At 36.6% G+C, this 18,993-nt stretch overlaps 1 protein-coding gene across 3 annotated transcripts in view; it reads left to right on the forward strand.

Annotated features, from left to right (window-relative positions):
- Nucleotides 1-1,480: 1,480 nt before the first annotated feature.
- Nucleotides 1,481-18,993, forward strand: part of LOC107094521 (calsenilin-like) — a 56,860-nt gene continuing 39,347 nt past the window's right edge. For 2 of the 3 annotated variants that reach the window (XM_015390194.1, XM_015390195.1), the window contains exon 1: nucleotides 1,481-1,592. In XM_015390194.1, the coding sequence (XP_015245680.1) occupies nucleotides 1,587-1,592 (6 nt within the window). In that variant the 5' untranslated portion in view covers nucleotides 1,481-1,586. Of the gene's footprint in view, nucleotides 1,593-15,913; nucleotides 16,049-18,993 lie in introns of those variants that run through there. The other variant, XM_015390196.1, reaches the window with a different exon arrangement.

The raw sequence follows: 18,993 nt of genomic DNA on the forward strand, positions 1-18,993 counted from the left end.
CATGTTTGTAAATGAGGCTTCAGTCATATCAAAAATAACAATGTCTTCTTATATCAAGGTAATTCCGAATGCACCATGAGAGAGAGAGAGCTTCTAATAGTCATCCACTTTGTCTGTACACTCATTTCATTTCCAAATCTCTGTTATATACATAATGAGCATGATAACTGCATATCATGGCAGAAGAACTGTCCCATTTAGATAAACTGCTAATGTCTAATCTACATAAGTTTCGAAATGTAACAGGCAGGTATTATTAGGGTTTAACTGACTCATGTGCTTTTAAAAAAATAGTCTTAACAGACTAAAGGAGAAAATATTGATTTAAAAAAACAAATACAAAAACTTTAAAAATACAAAAAATGCAACACTGAATACAAGAGACAAAGCCCTTTGCAAAAAATAAATAAATGAAAATAATAAAACAGGCAATTAAAGAGCTAAGGCAGCATTTCCTTCTGATAATTAGCACTTTTAAATTCTTCTGGTAATTATCTATCTTTAGTGTTACCAGGAGAAAACTAATTGTCATGAGAATTGTGATTTATTACATTATGAACTACTATTTATTTAAACTATTGGTTTCTTATGACAATCTATTAATATCAACTTTTAGTATAGTATGACTATAAAGTAAGTCACTTTGATTACCAACATTTAGACTGAACATCCAAGGCTGCGGCAGTTGTTAGAGCTTTAGGGTTTGATTCTCAGCTTTGGGTTTTAAAAAAAAACAAAAAACAAACAGAAAATACTTTCTGCAATCCATTCCTCTAAACTGCCAATAGGTGTGTCTGTGCTCAGACAGATGGCGTTCAGAGAAGCCAGTGGTGCCTGTGTACAGCATCTTCTGTCGGTGTGCCCCAAGGCAGCTGTGGCAATGTGTGCTTGAATTGTTGAATGATTGAGTGCAGCGTAAACCACTTTGGAGTCCCCTGACTTAAAAACAAACTGTATAAATGCAGGCCACGTTTTGCATTTTATTTGTTTTTTGCTGAGATGAACTGGCAATCTGCAGGTCGTACACTTGCTCAATCACCACAGGACTAGGTACCAGCAACCATGAAGGATGGATTGTCATTCCAAACCAGCTGCTACTGATGTTAAAACAGTTACTGCAATTATTACTAAGATCTTAACCTCAATTAAGTTGTAAAGTGCTAATGTTTTGGGAACAGAGCTCTAAATGTGTGCCCTGTTATATCAACCCAGCTGTGAGGCTTAATGTTGCACATGTGGCCAGATGTTACAGGTCAACTTGTTGGATAAACAAATCCACAGGCAGTATGGTGGCTGTCCCCCACCATACTGCCATTTAGGCGCTAAATTATTGATGTCCACTTGTTTCCTCAGTAGCTGCTCCCTGCTGCACTCCACCCTCTGTAAATCCCTGTGTGTGTGTGTGTGTGTGTGTGTGTGTGTGTGTGTGTGTGTGTGTGTGTGTGTGTGTGTGTGGTGTGTGTGTGTGTGTGCGCACATTCCTTCGCATTCAGAGGAGCGGCAGTCAGGCTGAGGCTCCGCGCACAGAGGACACATTTATCCAGGGATCTCTCCACACAACACGGGGGGGAAAACAAAATAAAAACATGCAGGTAAGAGTGAAATATCTCCAACTATATTATTATCTAATAAATAAAAGAATGGTTGTTGTAGTCGGTGGATAATAAACCATGCATGAGTTAAATATCCGTCCACTCTCTGTGCTACTTGTTGGCTTCTTGCTGATTTTTTATCCTTAATTCGTTATTTTAGCATCCCTCCACGGGCTCTGTTTGCTCATTTGTTGCCAGTGTTTACCCAAAGCGGAGTTTCTTAGTGAAGTTATGTAATTGCTGCTCAGCTGGAAGCTGAATGTGGAGGAGACGCTTCGCTCCGAGCGCAGCGCAATCCCTGCATACGCCAAGTGTCACCCGGCATCATGTCCCCCTCACCGTGTTTTTATCCCTCTGTCATAGGTCCTGGTTCCTCTTATATGGGCTTTAACTACTCTACTTTTTTTATTCGTGACACAGAGAGTGTCGCGTGACCTAAACGCTGTTAAAACGTGTGCGCCTCGTGTGACTGTCTCGGAGAGTGGGATTATGTGTCAGAAATCGCGTGTCTGCCGGTTTTCCTTCAGATTGAGGGCGCAGGTTAGGAGATCAGTCCCTAAAAACAAGCTGAGTGCATCTAAGAGCCTCAGAGTGTTTCCCTGTTCCTCGCAGAGCACTGCTCATTAATCAACTATGGTTGAGTTTCTCCTCCTGTTTAAACGATTTGCTCCCTGAGATTGAAATCAGAAACAACCTGTGGATGATAATTAAACATTTGTTTTGCTTTCAGGAATCAATAAGGACACAAAGATGCTTTATATATAACTGTTGTTTTATTAGTGTTTATTTAACCCAATTAGGCACTTGCAAAAAATTACTTTATATAGGATTGTACTGTTTAGGCATAGCATTATGACCTCTAAGAGGTAAGTAAGATCAATTCACCAAAAGACCTTTAATGTCAAAATTCCTTCTGATTTTTGGATATTTTCACAGTGATTATATTATTTATTATGTGTGTGTGTGTGTTTTTTTTTTTTTAGATATATAGAACCTGAAAGACAAGAGGGATGGATAAAGGGGTGGATGGATAAATGAGTTTTGTCAACATGAAAATTAAATAAGAGAGACTTATTGGAGGGAAATTGTCTTCCACCCTGCTGACATTATGAATTTATTTTTAACTTTTCCTGTGTGTGAATTTTTTTTTGTTTTTTTTTTTGGTAAACATTTAAATCAAACCTTAATTTAATTAGACACATACTTTTGTTTCATAATTCCCTTTTTAATGGACAGTTGGCAACACTATGATATATGAATGAATTATTGGGACAGGGAATGAGAGCACAAACATGTCTTTTGCAAAATTTTCACAGACTGATAGAAACCATTTAAAAGCCTGTTTATGGATTTTTTGGGTGGATGGATGGATGGATGCTTCAACAGATACCATTGCTTCATGGTAAATGTTGCAGTGTTAAATTAACACTTTAAGAGCACATTTGGTCCCATATTAATTATACTTCTGCAACCGCACAAATCAAGTGTTGCTTGCGTCTGGTCACAAACCAGTTTTGCTTGTATGCTTCTGCAACGACGGTCTGGAATTTCTAGCGACGCACAGCGGTTTCCCGCCAAAGCGCTAGGGTGAGCCTGTTTGAGAACTTGCGAGAACTTCAGCGGACACCAAATGAAGATTCTGCCACCTCTTCCACAACAACTTCTTCCTCGCTTTCCTCCTCTAAATAAAAAATGCATGACGAAAGAGACTCATCCATGACCTTTGACACAAAACTCTCCTCCTCTTGCATGTTTCTGCTGTCCATAGCGTTCCTTGACAGTGTCGTTGCTAAGTGCTACTTGGTCCCAATGTAATTTCCCATTGGGAACCTATGAGAACTAAGTTGCTAATGGGTTAGAAAGATGCTTCCCAGATATCCGCCACCACAATCCCGCCCCCTTGATAATCGACCAATTACATTCACTTTATTCACTTATGTAAAGTCAGGTACCACTCTGGAGAATTCGGAACTGCAACCAATGGAACAGCTGCTTCCCTATGACTTTAAGTCAATTGAGGCACTAGCAGTAGCAGTACTAGTGGAATAATGTACATACCTGAGACTTAAAATATTATTTTAATACGGTTAAAGCCAAATATGCATGTGGATATGCTATGGCAAAAGGTATTGAAAGTTCATCCATCGATCTTCTGCCACTTGTTCCAGGAAGGGTGGGGTGGAGCCAGTGCCTATCTCCGGCAGTCTAAGGGCGAGAGGCGGGGTACACCCTGGACAGGTCACCAGCCTGTCACAAAGCAACACAGAGACACACAAAGACATACATCCATGCACACACATGCTCACACCTAAGGGCAATTTAGAGATGCCAATTAACCTAACAATCATGTATTTGGACTGTGGGAGGAAGCTGGAGTACCCTGGAGAGAACCCACACATGCACAGGGAGAACATGCAACTCCAGAAAGACCCCGGGCCAGGAATCGAACCCAGAACCTTCTTGCTGCAAGGCAAGAGTTCTACATAGCCCTTATTACAAGTTTGATTATAAATTAATCTAGTCAATCAGGATCTTCACTTTCCTGGTGGCAAATTTAACAGCACTGTTGTCCTGCAGAAAATACAAGAAAGTCCTGGGTTTGAGGGTCTTTCTGTTGAGTTTACATGTTCTCCTTGTGCATGTCTGGGGTCTCTCAAGCTGAAATGACAAATGGCCTGTACTTACATAGCACTTTTTGAAGTCAAGAGACTTGACCAAAGCACTTTACACTACGTTCAGTCAATTTACATGCACACATTGATGGTTGCAAGCTATATTGTAGCCACAGCTGCCCTGGGGCTCACTGACAGAAGCTGCCATACCAGTGGCAGCAGCTGGTCTCTGATTCAGAGGATGCTCTATGGTGTCAATTAAATCAAAATCTTGGTAAATTAATAAATGTTGAACACATACCACATAACTAGAAAGGGTAAATATAGCTGCTGTGAATCCCTCTGAAATAATAAACTCCAGAAACCACTGCGATACGTCAACACAAGAGACTGTTCTGACTGAGTGATTGCTCTTTCCTCTCATTTGAGTCTCATGAGGTAAACCTCTCCTCTGTCTTGCCACTGTCAGTCAAATCTTCAACTGTTCTACCAAGCTTCATGACCCCTCCTGGGCCTGTCCCCACTCCACAGACCCCATAAGATGGCTGATTTTTGCGTGTTTAGCACTCTACTTTTTCACTGTTTGCTTCATTGCACGGAGGCTCAAGCCTCAACGGAGATTTCTCATTGAGAAATTTAACAATGCATATTAGATAAGTGTTTGAAAGAAAATTAAAGGTGAGGTTTAGCCTCCCTAGTACTCAATGAGAAATCACCACTGTGCCATACACACGCACCATCATCAGTAGGCAATGCAGGTGAATGTCTGGCCCAAGGACACAATGACATTGAAAGTCAGGCGTCGGGTTTATAGTTGATGACCCTTTGGTTGCAGGACTAACTCCTGTATCAGATGCCCCTTTCACCCTGGCACTCTGGCTGCCTCCCACAGTCCAATAAACAAAACATGTGAGTGAGTGTGTGTGTGTGCATGGTTTTCTGTCTGTGTTGCCTTGTGATGGACTGATGAACTGCAGGATGAACCTTGCCCTTTTCCCATACACCGTTAGAGATGGGCAACAACCCACCCCATGACCCTAATGAATATCTGGCTGAAGATAGTTGGTTTCTGTGTTTCTTTACTAAGCATACAAAATATTTACTACTTTGAGGCAGCTCTTGTCAGTGATGCAATGCAATGGTGGTAAGAGTACAGCTATGAGCATATGTGATTAGGTGTCTTTTATCATTTACTCAGAAATAAGCAGTCAGCCAGTAGCTCCAATGATGAACCTGATGGATACTGGAGTTTTGTTGGATGGATTTATGTATTTCTGTCAAACTAGTTTTTCTATCTAGTTATTATGATACTATTCCTCAATCTAAACAGTGTCAGAGATAAAACTATGTATAAGTCAATTATATTGTGTGAGTTAACTTTTAGAGGCTTTCGTTATAAATGAAAACATTTGTACGGCATTTATAGTTTTATGCTTTGGCTGTCTGTCAACATGCAGGTGTTAGAATAAAATCATGCTGCAGGGCATCTTGGGGCTGGTGTATTCAATGCTTGACTCACTTGACTCACTTCAGTTCTTTTTAAATAATATAACGGAGAGTAAATCTGTCATTCTGACCCATATTCACTGGAATGAAGGTGGTGAAAGTGAGTTTACCCCATTTTAAAACTCGTAAAATAACAGATTTTAAGATTGAAAAATGCCCAGTATATGTTGATAATTTTATGATATTTATTTTAGACTTCGACTTAGACAGACTTTATTGTCAAAAAGAAATTTCGTTCATTATAGCTTTTAAGACATTTTAATTTTTAAAGTGCAGGAGTGATAGTATATTTGCTTTCGCCTTCCTTAGATTTTAATACTTTTTTGTATTGTTTGTCTTAAAAGCTGCCACATTTGTAAGGAAAATGGATTTGTTGGTTGGACAGCAGTGTGCGTGGCTTTTCCAAGAAAGGACACCATCAGTCTGCCTCTACCAAAAGCTGTTTGGCATTAGCAGAGAGGATTTGGCAAGTTTCCATGGGTGCAATTCACATACTCAGCTTTGTAGCCAAGGGCAAATGCATTAAGTTAACAAATTTTGGCCCAATTTATTGGAAATGAAGAGAGTTTCTGAGCCCATAAATTCTGATAAAGCTGCATGTGTTTCCTTATAACGCCACTACTTTTGTTAAGATGGGAAAAGTTAAGTGTTGTTTCTTTTTGCTTAGTGGCCTTTTCTATGCCGTGATCCTCCCTCATTAGAGCCCCTCAGCTGTTCTGTTTTCCTGCTCCTTGTTTCTGTATCTCATAAAGCAGTGATGCTCACCAGTACATACAGTTTTCGTTGTTTCTGTGTTTACTCTCATATCTCTCTGTTATATACCAGCAAATGACCTATTTCCTATCCATCTCCCTTATGTCTTTTTTTTTTGTATTCTATCACCTAAATTTTGATGTTTTTCTTATTCATTTTATTTTATGATTCAAATTCAAGTATCTAATTGAAGACATTTGCCAAAAAAAAAAAAAAAACTGAAATTGGCAGGATTTTGAGTGTTGTTCTGCTTTTGCTCCATTTGGGAAAATTAAATGAGAAGAAAAAGATTTTCAGCACAGATGGGGAAGGTACTCAACAATTGTATTCAAGTAAAAATAATTGTCTAACAGATAAATCGAGTAACCATAGAAAAGGTACTTGCTAAAATGGCTACTGAAATGCCTAATAATTGTCGTCTTGTAAAATCTAATATATTCTAGTATTTTAATATAAACATTTTTCAAATGTATAAAACCATGAGTGACAGGTGACCCACAGGCAGGTGTTCCAGGCTTGTCCCACCCAGAGGGACTATGTCTCTTGGCTGGCCCTGGAACTCCTCAGGCTTCCCCAGGAGGAGCTGGAGGAGATGTCACGGAAAAGGGAAGTCTGGGCGACTTCTGCCCCAATGACCCTGTCCCAGATAAGCAGAAGACGCTGAGTACAAGTACCTCTAAAACTTAACTTTACTCTGGGTAAGCCATATATTTGAGAAGAGGATAAAGAAGTTCCAGCAATGATATAACTATTTACTCTGTATATTAGTGTGAAGTTGAGCAGCACATAAGTATGCCATTTATTATCATCTACGAACTGAAAGACTTTGTATTTGTGTTGCGTTAGAAACTGCTATTTATAATTACATAGGAGGTCTCGTGCATCTAGGTAAGCAGACATCTTTGCACGGCAGCGCAGAGCTGACAAATGATGATTGTAGAGATCACCGTTAGCCTCAAATGGGACAGCGGCAAGTTAGGCTTTCATATAAAATCTATATATTACACAGAATAAAAAATATTATTTATAAAATTATCTATGTAAACAAACCTCCTCATAACTTAACAAGATAGCTGATGTAGACGTTGCAAAAGTCATTTCTCGCACTTGAAACTCACCTTTTACACACTTTTACAAAATTTTTCTTTGCTTACAAATATGTTCTGCTCCTTTCTTAGTATTTGATTTTTGTTTCAGACTTAATGTCTCCTTAAATCTGCATCTCTTGTTTCAAAGCTACAGTCTCTACTACTGTATAAATTCCCAAAACCCAGTGCTCTCAGGAGTGTTTTCTCTGCAGATTTTCTTTCCTCTCAGTTATAACAAAGTGGTGTTCAGATAACAGTCAGTAGAATTACTTTTACACTTTACCACCCTACTTAGGGCATGTCTGTTGTGCTCAGTTCACTCTTGATCCATTAGCAGTAGTGAAGCAGACTGTAGCAGCAGGTTCTCTCTTCCACCTCTAGAAGCCTGACTGTAAAAAGGAGGATTCAAAATCTTATAAATGAAATATGGCTAAAGAAAAAGATTTTTGGTGGAGGAGCATAGAATATGTAAGAAAGGCTGTTTTGAGTGTGAGAGACACATTTTGGGTGAACAGTATAGTAGGGTTGTCAAAAGTATCGATACTCAAAAAAGTATCAATACTGAGATGTTGTATCCGGATACAATACTCATTTTCAAAAGTATCGATGCAGTGCCACCACCAGTGGCACCTAAACAGTCATTCATCCAAAGTGCAGAATAGAGGAAAATGCACTTTCTGAACACAGTGTGATTGGATAATTCTGTGCACTTTTCAGTTTCACACTTTTTTTGTAACAGGTGCAGCTGCTGAGGATTATTTTTGTTTCTTAACCAGTTTGGCTAGTGTCATTGTTATGTCTGCAAAGCATAGCAAAGGAAGGAACACTTAATTTTAATTTTGTAAGTTTTTTACCAAGCTTGCTTAATATTGTGCACAGCAAACAACCTCAAAATATTCTTCTTATTGTTTATTGTATTTATTTATTGTATTTTTATTATTAATGAAAATTTCTGTTGAATTTTGGAGTCTTTGTTTTTATCCTTGTGGTATCGAAAATGGTATCGAGTATCGAATATTTTCCTTAGTATCGGTATCGAGTTGAAAAGTTTAGTATCGTGACAACCCTACAGTATAGTATAACATCTGAGAGTCATAATAAAGCCTCTTATTCTCAAAGTTTTTAGAGAAAGACGTCTCCATATCTCAGTGTTAAGCTGTACTTTCCTTTCTTCTTTCGGTTACAGCAGATGTCCAGTCTTTCTGAACATGTTTCTGTCACAAGTTTCTTTCTGTTAAGTTTGATTGATTCGCTCCTACCTTCCCCAAATACGTGCCATGATAGAGGGATTGCTGAATGATTAATGGTTAAGTGCAATTAGCTGGGCTTCCTCAGACTGACAGCTTTTTGCTTGCTGACATAAAAAATGGCTCCATTATAAGAAGGTTCAATTTGAAATGTAATATTTAGTACTTCTTTAAATGTCATGACATAGGACAGAATGACCCAGCATTCAAAGGGAGACAGACTATGGGATAATTCAAAGCATTTATTTTAACAGAGCGTGCTGCGGATCCGCGGTATCAGCAGCTAGGGCGTCTATAACTGGAAACTCTTTTTTAATAGTTCAGCCCATAGCCAGAGAATGAGGTAGGATCCAGCCGGTTGGCTACCAACAAGATGCGGCGGGCACCGCCCAGAGTGTCCCAGATGCTGCAGCTCCATAGGACATGCATGAGTACGAGCCAGGTCAGGAAAAAAAATCAGAACAGGAGCAGGCTGGTTCAGGGTTCCAGGAGTCCACAGACGGTTCAGGTAGAGCGTTCAGATGGGAACAGGGAGGCTCAGTGGTTTAGAGGCAGAACAGGACAGGGTCAGGTAATCAGAAACACTAAGGTAATGCTAAAAACCACTTGCTCCACTGAGATTATACATGATTAGGCACACTCAGTGGACGAGAGACGGAGCAGGTCAGGATCAGGAAATCAGAAACACTATGGCACGCTAAAAACCACTCTCACCACTGGCCTGCGAGAATGAGAAAATTTAGCTCTGATAGCTGGATGCAAGTAGCCTGGGTGCCAGTCCGAACTTAGTCCCGCCCACAAGGTTTGAGGTCGGGAAGTTCGGTCTGGCTCTGCTCCATAGTAGCGCGAGTATTATCGCCCACTGTCAGGCGATCCAATCAAATTGTCAGGGCGGGCTTTATACGATGATGGACAGATGACCAACAGTAACGTAATCAACCACGTGACCAATGCGCGCTTGGGTGACAACAATAATGGCTGCCGCTGGAGAGTTTAGGTGAGTAGATTCTGCTATTAGGTCTGTTCTAGAAGATATCGACAGCAAATTAATTTTAAAAGAGGAACAGAGAAACGCGATCAAGTCTCATCTTCTTATTCTAGGCGTGAAACTGCACGCTTTGATTTTTGTGGACAACAACTATGCCTCGCTTAACATACGTCACGCACTCCGTTGCTCTTATTGGTTGTAGGTCTATCCAATTGAGTGCAAAGGCATTTTTTTTCCTGGTCCGTTCAAAACACGCCCCATAATCACAGCTCTATGGAGCAGTATCAGACTCATATTCTGACTAGAATTGAGTCGGACTACGTCAGGCTAGGATGCAAGTACATTAAATAGACGCAGAAGCAGGTGGATCAGATGAGTGGTATGAGCAATTAAGCCAGCCATCAGCACTAAGTGAGTCAAGTAAAATGACCTGAATTAGTCTAATATTTATTTAACTTAGTTCCAAGTGTACTACTTACATTTTCTATGCTATGCAATAAAATATGAGCTTATATACTTTTTTTCCTATAGGGAAATTAGCTTCGGTCCAATAGGTGCATTTACAATAATCAATAAATCATTAAACTATGGGAGAGATTGTAAACGTTCCATCTAGGGCTGCAACTAACTATTATTTTGCAAAATCGATTATTCTGTTGTTTTTTTTTTTGATTAACCAATTAATAATCAGATAGCCAAAGGCTCCTTAAAGAAGACTTTTTATGAATTTAAACCAGGGGAAACTAAAACTTTTACACTTGATTACACTGAATAGAGCATATTGAAAGAAAAAAAAAAAAAAAACTTTTTTTTAAATCTTGAATGCACGATGTTTGCATATTTTTTTTACAATCTTGGTATTATTACTAGGTTGCTCTTTCATCTAAAGGCATGTTTTAGAGTCTCTATACTCCAGTTAACGATTAATCAATTGCTAAATTAGTTGAAGATTATTTCAATAATTGATTAATCACGATTAATCCGATAATATATTGCAGCCCTAGTTCCATCAGAAGGTTACATTAAAGATGCATAGAGATGAAACCAAATAATATTAATCCAAAAGAAAAGAAATTGATTGATTATGTTTTTAAACTGTGCTTTTGCTATATGAGCTGAATAATGTTGTAAAAATAACATTATAGGTCAGGAATATAAGCTCCTTTGGTTACAATGGGCTTCTGGTGCTTAGTTTTACATTTTCTCTTTTGTTGGTTATGACAAAGATCTCAAGAAATTATAAAAAACAATGTTCACATTATTTAGGTCAGGGTTTCCAAAATATTTCGGCCTGTGATCCCCAAATAACAAGCAAACAGACTGGAGACCACCTTAAATGTAAATATTATTAATTTTCTCTATATTTATGTACACATATTTTAATTATATTAAATTAGGAATATTTTTTTTTATTATTTATCATTTTTTATGTATTTTTAGTTATTGAATTGGATATTTCATTCACATATTTCTCCTCCATGCTATATGCTGGCCCTCCAAACACCTCTGGGATAACATTACAATTTGATGTCTCATGACCCCCACTTTGGTAACCCCTGATCTAGGTCATGTCTTAAATCATGTTGAAGTCTTATCTTTATTTCTTTTTGCAAGAGATAAGCATTCCAAAACATGCGTGCACTTTAAAGGAGATCTATTTTGTTTTTGCACCAAATAGTTTCTCAGGAGAATACTCTGGTAAATTTGCTTCATTATTTTAAGTCCCATATTATCCCTTCCTATTTTCATTAAAAAGCAATTTACTCCTTTTTATGTATTGTTGATAAATATCAGTATAATCTGTATGTCTCTTACATATTATTAATTTGAAGTGTTATTTTTTAAAATGTCCTTGATGATCCTTGTATATAGTTATTTTTCTATAAATGTTTCCCCTCTTATAGATTTCTCCTACTTTTTTCTTTTTATGTTAGGTTGATGTTTACATAAAACAAAAGTAAAAACAAAACCTAAATAGATGCAGGTTTCAAAATATTTCCTGTCAAATTGGGAGGTTACTTGATAGAACCTGCTTGACTGCATGAAGTAGACTACATGAGCTCTAAAATTAAAACATCACATATGTCATTATGAAAAAAGCTTTAGAAATATATTTTTAAGGCTTTGACGACACAGACGTGCAACTATTCTTTAGAGTATGCTTCCATTATGTCTGACATAAATCTAACACCATATTTTGGAAGGAAACATACCTACAGTTAAACATGGTTTTCCTCATGCTGTCATCTAGGTTTGCTTTGTTGCTTCTTTATATTGCCCCTTTTAAGAAATAACTGTAATATTGAATGACCAATGTCCTGTAAAGATTGATTAAAAAACAGCAATACAAAAGAAAAAGAAAAAGACAGCTTCCCCCATATCAGCCATACTATACAAAGAACCAGTGAGTACAGATGTGTATTGAAATGAGACTTTAGTAGTTCCTTATTGGTCAAATACTAAACTTTAAATCTAGTATTAAAATGAACATGAAGCGATTGAAGAAAAGTTCAGGCTAAATATGTTGACAGCTTTGCATTTGGGTCAGAAGACACGCTTTCTGGATCTGTAGCAGTCTCTACAGCAGGCTCTTTTGATGAGTTGTTTTTTTTTTTTTTTTTTTAGAAAATGATAATTCAAAAACAATCACTATAAAACAGAATCCCATAAGAGAACCACTGTGAATACCACTGGGTCCTAACACTGTTACTTCTTTTCAATAAAAGTTAGGAAACAACAGACCATGCAGGCTTTGACTTCAGTAAGACACTGAATTATGTTTTAATGTGGTAAAACAGTTCCCCTTCAGCTGACAGTAGAGCCAAGTGTCTTCTGCAGATGAACAAAATTAAATGTCCTTGAAAGTTAAAGAATAATATATTAGTAGTAGGCTAAATAAGATTTCCCAAAACAGGTCCTTGAAAAACAACCTAGGGTAATTGATGGAACCATTAACTCTGTCTACAGTAATCTGGATTGCTTTTTCTTGCTTTAAGTTTAATCTTTGAATTGTGACCAAAAAAAAAAAAAAAGTGTACGATTCACATTTAACATTTCAGTAAAGATCTTTGATTGAAAGCCTAAATACAGAAGCTACAATTTTTCATTAGCTCAAAAAGCAATAAGTGACAAGATAAAAAGTTGTTTTTTGACTAATAGAGCCATTTTAAAGTTGCACCTGTAAAAGTATTTCTTATTAAACCCTATGCTAGTGTACCACTAGACGAGTACATGGCTTTAAGATGATCTATTCCTGCTAGATGCTGAGTGTAATGTTGCCTTTTTCTTCAGGGTGGCCACACATCATTAACCTGCAAAGAACAGAGACAGAATGTCAGACAGACTGACTGCAGAGCATCCACAGAGACACAGGGTTTTGTGTTTCAGCTGACACCCCGTCTGTGAAACTCACTTGTTAAATAGGTGGACTGATTGGTAGATTTAGACTAATTAAATAATTCAAAAGTTCTGGTAACTTAATCCTATAAGTGTGTAGAAGGATTGCTTAGTCGAATCCACACCACACCTGGAGAGCTACTGTCACAGGGCCGTGGAAACCGATCGCCTGGTAACCTATTAGTAAGCTTTAGTTCATTTTTATTTTGCTTTTTGTTTTGAAATTGCTAAAGATTTATGCTTATGATTTCCATGACGATGCTGCAATATGCACTATACTGTAGTAAGTATTATGTTGTGATTTGTCAAATGAGGTGGAGAACAAAAATGCACCCTACCCAGGAATTTATATGCTCTCTTTCGCAAACCCATGTAGGTTTTAATTTGCCATTGAAAAGAATGACCCCTGCTAACCAAATATTTAATTAAGAAAGCTATAATTGTGTGTATTTATATAGATTGATTACCTATCTAGTTCTGATCAACACTGTTGCTTAGATTTGCATCAACCTTTAATTTTCTCTTGTCAACTCTGTCATTATGATGTAAACATCTAGGAAGTAGGTTAATAAAAACCATGTCCATTTTCAAAGTTAAAAAAATTTCAACAGGAATAAATAAGGTATGTAAATTGCTACAAAATTATATTAATAAATGGTTCTCTGGTCCAGCAGGAATTGCCTTCGTGTACAAAATTTTTTGAGGTATAATATGTGTGCGTAAACAAGGCTCTGGAATGGCAGAGTAGCTCTTTAAGTTAAATATACTTTAATATCTCTATAAATACAGTCCTTTTTAACTGTTTGTCTAGTAACTTAATGTGAAATGAAAACCTTTTATCAGCTTTAACTGAAAAATGATCGTTATCTATATACTTCATTTTACTGAGTAAATAAAGCACCTGTTCCCTGTCAATAATCTGTTTTATGTTTACATCTTCACCTTTAGATAAATCCTCACTCATACACATCTGTGCTAGTGGTGGGATCGCCAATTAATTGAATAATTTTATCAAAAGAACATTAACCAAACCACACAATTAATGCAGTTGCAGTTTTGGTTCCTTTACAATTAAATAAGCAACAAGCTTGGCTTTGGTTACATTTCCTGTGCTGTTCATAGAACATTAACTCCATGTTTTGCTCCTTTACATGTAAAACTGGTATCAAAGGTCAGAATGACTTTCCAGGCTTTCACCTTACCGTATTATTGAGCTTTAGAAACTGGAAGTCAGTCGGCTTAGATGAAATACAGTAAAATTCACTAAATAAAACTTTTGGATCAAGAGTCTATATTTAATGAAAACAAAATCTAAATGATTTATTACATAAATCATCAGGTATCTATCCCAGATCACCTTGATCCTTTGTCAAATCATAATTTTAAGTTGGATTTCATACACTGCATGAATCGTAACCTGTTGAAAGCACTCCATAGTGTGGTTTTTACATTTGTTTGCTTTTTTTTTATTTGCTCACCAATCAATAAAAAAAATAAAAAAAATTCTGAACAAGGGACTTAAATCATTGTAAAAAAAGAAAAAAAGAAAAAAAAGAAATATGTAAATAATTGTAAATCTTATAACATCTCACATGTTTTTGAAAACAGTTTGTCATTTCCTATTTTTAAGCTGTCGCTAAAACGATTTGCATATTTGGCTCTCTTTTAAAAAAAAAAATTATTGTATCTTGTCCGCTTCCAATGAATAGAAGCTGCAAAGTTTGTTTTGAAGAAATGGCTGCATCATATATGCAAAAATAAAAGCTAAAATTATGGGGCAGATAAAAAAAAAGATGTTATCAACATTTTCCATTTGAAGAAGAATAGGTTTTATTATTAATAAAAAGGTTTCCATCTGCTTTAATCGCTTTTGCTGTCAGGCCTGTGTTATATTATTCTTGAATTGTGGTTGGAGGACAAACAAAATCCTTCCAAGGGCCATAATTGGCCCCTATGTTGCACTTTTAACAACTCTCCCCAAAACTTTACTAAAAATCAGTTCAACATCTATAAAAAAATATTATTTATCTATTATAATCTAATCATATTATATTTAGAATATTATTCTAACTGTTAGCTGTGATTTGTTTTATATTTATTGCATTAACCATATTAGATGATGATGAATATTTCAGCTTTTTATTGTTGTAAAAATAAAGAAAAATATTGTAGTTCGATTTGTCATATTTGGTTGCAATAAATCGTAAATGAAGGATAATAAGGTTTTTACGAGTAAAATTACAGATAATTAGATGATTATAAATTCCGGCAGAAAAACATGATCCAAAGCTGTAAAGTCTACATCTTTATAGATGACTGTGTTAAGCAAAGTCAGGTAAATTGGTCGATATAAAAATAAATTACACACACACACAAACGTGTGTGTGTGTGTGTAAAGAGATAAGAGGAAGAACAGTTGTTAATTGAAAAACGGCTCCTCCAGTGCTCAGAGGCTCCCCAGAGAATTAAGTCTGTCTCCACATGAAGGCTGAAGCATCAAAATAACACACACTCTGTCTCAAACACACAAAAACACAGTATGCAGTCCATATGGATGTGCCATCTTCCCACAGACACTCTGATTCGTACTGACAGCCGTACTTAGAGGCCCAAGCGCTCAAGACACAAATAGCATCAGTTCTCGACCATCAGCCTATCTTCTACATCATTTGGCTCATTTAGAATCCACTCTGAGTCACCGCAAAATCATATTTATATCAACTCCTAGTTCGGGGAACAGATCTGCTTGCAAACTGAAACCAAAGGCTGGCTATTTCTATAATTTTATGAGACTTGGCCTTTCAACATCTTTAGGTGTATTCACACTGGTGCTTCAGTCCAGGGATCGTTTCAGAGATTGGTAAAAGTAAGTAAATTTACACCTTCACTTGGCTCGGTTTGTTTTCACACAGAGATTTTTTTTAGAATTGGCATCATGCAGTTGCAACACGTTTCAGGGACAGAAATGCTACAGTACAGAGCTGACTAATCTGTTATTCAGGACTAAAATCAGATTGTCTACTCCCTTCAGCCATCTTGTTCAATCTAAGACAGTGGAGAAGCACAGTTTCTTTATGTATTATTGGGGTTTGGAGTTTGCTTCTTTAGGTAGCCCCACATACCCTTTGGTGCTCTTGTTTTTCTGTGTTGTGTGAATGTCTAGATGCATATTTAGCTATAAACATGTTTATTTAGCTCTGTCCCCATTTCTAGTTTCATAGTTTCATATGGGAATCTTCCAAGTATTTAAGACGCTAGACGGTTAATTTATACCAAGTTATCCAGTTGTCTATCAATTTTTAACCCTTCATGATTATAAAAAATAAGCTAAACAAACATATCTTTGATGTATTTGAAATCATTGGATCTTATGGGCTTTATAGGATTACTCAGTTGGTTTAATAGGCCTAAGATGTCTGAATATTTAAAGTTGACACAGAGAATCCTTTTTATCTTACAGTATCACCTACTGGTGAAATGTATAACTTAAACTGGAGACTTTGCATATTAGATATGATCTTATATAAATATAATGCTTCGGTTTCTACTGCCGGCTGTCGTTCTTGCACTCATATAAACAGGCTTTGAATTGTCATTCCTTGCACAATATAGATTTGAGATCGCTGCGGGAAATCCTGGGTTGTGTATATGTTTATAGCTTTTCTCCTTCTGCTGTTTCTGCTGCAGCTCTTTCTTTGTGCTGTCATTGATTTTCACTACTTGTTGCTCTTGTGCTCCTTGTCATTTTTTCTCTATTGTTGAAGCACACACATGCTTGCAGAGGCAGTCTCCCAACCTTTTTGATAGTTCCTGGTTGGTGTTTCAGCCTCACCTGGACTGCAGGCTGTTGACAGGTGACATTATGGAGGAAGAAGAGAGTGTAGGAAGATGATAGATGAAGTAGTGATTGACAGTGAAATAAATGGGAAAGAATGAGGAGATGATGAGAAGAAGCAACTGAGGACAGAGGTGTGCAGACATCTATGGGGAAGAGACATAAATATTAATGTGAGGTACTAATGAAATGGCTGTTGTTTTTCATTGTGTGTAGTGAGAGCTGGTAAATCCAGTTGTATTATTAAATCGTAGCCCTTATTTTATGTTCTATATATTGGGCCATATTTGGTTAAATGTTCTGTGTTTCTTACTTTCAAAAACTTGTGAGAATACTAGTTAACATTGTTGTGTTCAGTTTCTTAGTTATTTGTGCTCTGGTGTACGTACATGGATTGGTTTTTATTTCTTGAAGATCAGTGTTAGTGTCTTAGTTCAGCCTCCTTTGTATTAATTAGCTATCCTCTCTCAGCTTCCTTAGTTTCATCCTGCAACAGCTAACTTTGCCGTTCTGGTTTCTTTATCATTTTCATCCCGTGTCGACGTTTAAATTCCTAAGGTTTATAGGTTTCTTCACTTCCTGTTGAGCTACTGTTACTATTCTTTCATCTCAAATCCCTCTGCCCATTGTCTTCACAATTTGCTGCTTGCAATATATTTTTCTTAAAATATATTTTGAGATTATCTATACACCCACTAGATATTTGTGTGTAAGATATCACTTTAAATTAGCAGTTTTTAAAATAAATTAGACTTTAAAAGTCCATTGCAAATGAAAAAGGGAAGAAAAAGGCAACATTAGAGGTGATTTTGTCATCATTATATTCACCAACAGTATTGCTATTGTAGGGTTCTCTTATAACATGCAGAATTAATTATAACTCCAGGGAGAGAGACAGAAAGTCATACATGGATCTCCATTGTTACCTGGTTAATGTACCATACATATTATTAATAGAGACACCACTCCTCTAATGTAACATGACTGGAATATAAAACTCTACCTGTCTGTCATTTTTACATCAGTTAAACTCTTTATGGTCATTTTTCCCCTTATTTTTATAAGCATCTTAAATTCAGTTGACTGCTTTAAGCTCACACTTACTTAAATAGAGAAATGGGCAAAAGATTATGGCGAGCAATGCTTTAAAGGTCACTTTGTCCTGTTATATGGAAATAACCAGCTTGTGTGAGCAGAATAGGTGACATACACATATTATCAAACCTAAATTCGTTAGCCATCAACTCTTGAATTATGTTTATTAATTTATATTTTGATATTAAATTAACTAGGATCAAGATGGTGTACATTTTCAGTAATCCAGGACATGATAATCCTAAATGTTTAAGTTAAAATCGGGACAAGTTTGGATCTTCAAGCAACAACTGAATAGATGTTGGGGCCATTAACTCATGTATCCAGTTTTTCCTATCAACACCTTATTAGTGTCAGCATTATAACTACAGTTTATAAAGCTTTCTAGCCAGGTCCAGAACTGTAGAAGCCTTTTGAATGAGAGGAAAAGCATCTTCAAGGAACAATACAAGAAGACCAGTTTCCTTCTACTTAAAGCGCCAAAGCTTTGATGAAGCCTGAAGCCAAGAGTTAAAAAAAAAAAAAAAACCGGGAAAGCTAAATCCTTGATATTTTTTCATACATCGCAGAGGCATAAACATACAAAGTCACTCCTTCAGGTTTCCAGACCACTTTGGGCCTCCCTGTAATCCTTTAGTTTGAAGGCAATCCATTGATCTAATTTTTTTTAAATTTAGTTATACAAAATGAAAAAAACTGTAAATAAAATTATTTAAAGGTTTTAACAGTAAATTACTTTTAAATTAGAGAAACATTCTTCCTTAGTTAAAAAGTCATGAGAATAATTTCATACTTTTTATGCCCTCTAGATTTTTCTACTTCAGGGTTTAAATTCTTGAATTGGCCTTGGGTTTTTGTTTTTTGTTTTTTTAGCTTTTCAT

Source organism: Cyprinodon variegatus, unplaced genomic scaffold, assembly GCF_000732505.1.
Source record: "Cyprinodon variegatus isolate N-32 unplaced genomic scaffold, C_variegatus-1.0 Scaffold488, whole genome shotgun sequence".
Lineage (NCBI taxonomy): Eukaryota > Metazoa > Chordata > Actinopteri > Cyprinodontiformes > Cyprinodontidae > Cyprinodon > Cyprinodon variegatus.